This window comes from Alligator sinensis, unplaced genomic scaffold (genome assembly GCF_000455745.1).
Source record: "Alligator sinensis unplaced genomic scaffold, ASM45574v1 scaffold1030_1, whole genome shotgun sequence".
Lineage (NCBI taxonomy): Eukaryota > Metazoa > Chordata > Crocodylia > Alligatoridae > Alligator > Alligator sinensis.
In genome coordinates, this window is record NW_005842592.1 from 935,115 (window position 1) to 938,133 (window position 3,019).

General features: G+C 52.8%; 1 protein-coding gene across 1 annotated transcript in view; it reads left to right on the top strand.

Annotated features, from left to right (window-relative positions):
- Positions 1-1,971, top strand: part of SNRPG (small nuclear ribonucleoprotein polypeptide G) — an 8,427-nt gene extending 6,456 nt beyond the window's left edge. The window contains exon 4 of the mRNA XM_006032899.3: positions 1,811-1,971. Within this exon, the coding sequence (XP_006032961.1) occupies positions 1,811-1,861 (51 nt within the window). The 3' untranslated portion in view covers positions 1,862-1,971. The remainder of the gene's footprint in view (positions 1-1,810) is intronic.
- The last annotated feature ends 1,048 nt before the right edge of the window (positions 1,972-3,019 follow it).

The following is a 3,019-nucleotide window of genomic DNA, read 5'->3' on the forward strand; positions in this document are numbered from 1 at the left end:
CCACAGGATCTCTAGGGCAAGCATAGCCAGATCTCAACCCCCCCGCCTGCCGTTGCTGTGTACCTTCCCCAGGGCAGGAGGAGGTGTGGGCAGGAGCTGCCAGTGGTGTCTGTGCAGCTTTTACTGGAGCAGCGTGGGGCAAACCTGCAGCCCTAGTGCTCCCCCTAGAGACGAAGTGTTCACACAGCACCCACACAGGCCGGGTCTGACCAGCGGGAGTTACAGGTCACGCCCACATGCTGCAGGGACTGCCTGGTACTGCAGCCCAAGCTCTGCACGCAAGGTTCTGGGCCTCTCTTAGCCCAGGGATACTGCATGGGGCAGCGCTGCTTGCACAGCACAGCTGTGTGTTGCACCGCCCTGGCCAGGGATGTGCAGGCAGAGCCTGAACATGGGGTGATGAAATGGGCATGGGGGAGGTGCTGCCAGGCACCAGTGCACAGGTATGGAGCAGTGGGACTGGGAGCAGGGTCCAGGCGGGGCGCTCCTGTTCTGGCACTGACTGACTCCACCACCCTTGTGCTTGGATCTGACCCCAGGGCCTGCAGCTCCTGCTCCTCTATGGCCAACGACCCAATGCAGCAGTAAGTGCCAGCTCTTTTCACTTGGAGAACTTTAAGTAGGGACAGATCTATGAGGCAGCCACCCTGCCACATGTCCCTGATTGGCCAAGGTGCCCTGACAGTTGTCCTTCAGTGCTTACTGGGTAACAGGGCTGCCCTTTGTGTTGCTCCGCCCCTTGCCACTGATTGAAACGGCAGGTAGTCGTGTGGCTGAAGGAAGGGGTGGTCCCATGCTGGTATCTCCCCACCCTGCTCCCGCTGTGAGGCGGCTGCAGTGGCTCCCCCCTGCCGCTAGGGGCAGCGTTTATTTTTAGGTTGTGTAATGTCTGATTCCTTTGGAAATGATCAGTGGGGAATGAAGGCAAGCAGCAGCAAAATAGATTAAGATCAATTAAAACTGATTGAAATCCATTAATATCCAAGCAGGTATGCATACTGGGGCGATCCTTATATATGGGGGGGAGGTGGGGGCAGTGGTGGCAGGAAAACTATTTTTAATTCCAGAAGTGACATTGAGATAAGTCATGTCAGCTGCTCCCCACACGGGTGGATCCCATGCCCAGCCCTGCACTGGATCCAACCAGACTGCAGTCTGAGGCTTTTCTAAACCCAAGCACCGTTGCTCCAAGCCCAAACCAGGGTTGCCTGTGCAGCTGCCTTGGCCACAGGCTGCTGTGCGCAGCAGGGCATGTGCTGGGCGGAGTTGGGGGGTATTTAGGGGGTAGCTGATCAGCGTTCCTTCTAAGCTATGTGACGTGCGCGGCTATGCAGGCACACTCATGCCTTGCTGCCAGGTGTGCCACAGCTGCGCACGCCATGCAGCTTAGAGGGAACACTGCAGCTGATAACACAGACCTGACTCCACTGCCTGCAACGAGCTCTTGGGATGTGCTGCGCCCTTCCCCTGGCAGCCCCTGCACCTGGCCCCAGGGAGAACAGCCTCTCCCTTGCACCCCAGGAGCTACAGTTCACAGTGAACAAATGTAGTTTTCTTAATTACTTTTATACATTTTTGCTCTTTCTCTTTTGTAGTTTCAGTTGATCTTGTGTGATTGCTGTTTACAACTGCAGTTTAAAGTATGTCTTTCCAACTTTCAGCTTTGTTTCTGCAGAAATATGTACCTCCGCGTGTTTCTCAGCTGAAATTACTTCTTGTGTTGTTAATCCCACTGATCTGTTTTCTTAAGCTGTGCTAAACCTTGTTGATGGTTGCAGATTTCTCATCTTTTTACATGTCTTATTTCTAGGTAATACGAGGAAACAGTATCATCATGTTGGAAGCCTTGGAACGAGTCTAAATGAATCGGTGAAGAGTCCTGCCTCGCACCTGATGACAAGCCTTTATTTCCAGCGGTCACATGTAAACTAGCTTTTTTTGGTTAAATAAATTTTGTAATGGTTGAAGTAATTTGAGTAAGTTGCATCTAACTTCTTAGTGCATTTTGGAGGCTGAAATGTTTTGTGCCTGTTCTAGAAGGTCTTGGCTCTTGAACACAGTGCAACGGAAAGACCTGTTGTTCTGACAGCACAGTATGTAAAATAATGGATCAGTTTGCTAATGCAGAACAGATGATCCTGTGTGGTACCCTTAAGGGTGAAGCACAACATCATCTTTTTCTGGCTTGGTGGTAGCAGGCTCAAGTTGCAGAAGCTGCATAATGGCTGAGTGACCCAGATGGCCACTGCCCTGCCGGAGCTGGGAAATGGACAGGGTAGAAGCTCAGAGGTGCCAAGGATTCTCTAGCAAGGTGAACCTTCTGGACCTCTGGTTCTGGTGCTGGTGAGTTTGGGGTCCTTACTGCCACTGCTGGAGCCAGGAAATGGCTCAAAAGACGAGTGGGTAGGCAAGCGCACAGAGTTGGATAGAGTGTGAACTTCATTTTAAAATGTGTGTTAAATTTGTGTGGGGTTTTTGGGGAGTGGTTGTAGTGTACTGTGCATTTCTTTGGAAAGACCAGTAGTCCTGAATACTTCTAGCGCTAATCTGAGCAGTACATTATAGAGGTGCACCGATACATCCATCCCATATCCTATCAGCACCGATAAAAAGAAAATTGACACTATCGGCAGTTGGCTTTTTTTGGCTGATAATGTTGCCAATAAATGCCCTGTGCATGCATGCAGCACAGCCCGGTAGGCACAGACAGCAGTGTCTGGCTGGTAAGTCTGTTAACTTGTGGGTCAGACTGAGACCCTGCCATGAGTGAGGGAGTGGGGCGGTGCTGGGGTAGGGGCAGGCACTGCAGTCAGATCAGGGCATGGGACAGCTGAGAGCAGCTTGGCTGGGGGATGTGGGGAGGGGGTGGTGGCTCCTGCCACTGCATGCACCCTGGGAGGGCATGGGTGGGGGGTGTGCCTTCGACCTGTGCGTGGGGCAGGGCAGGCTGCTGCTGGGGGCTGCATTGGGCTCTCCTGGGCAGGGACTGGACCGGGCTGTGAATGCAGCAGTGGGAGCT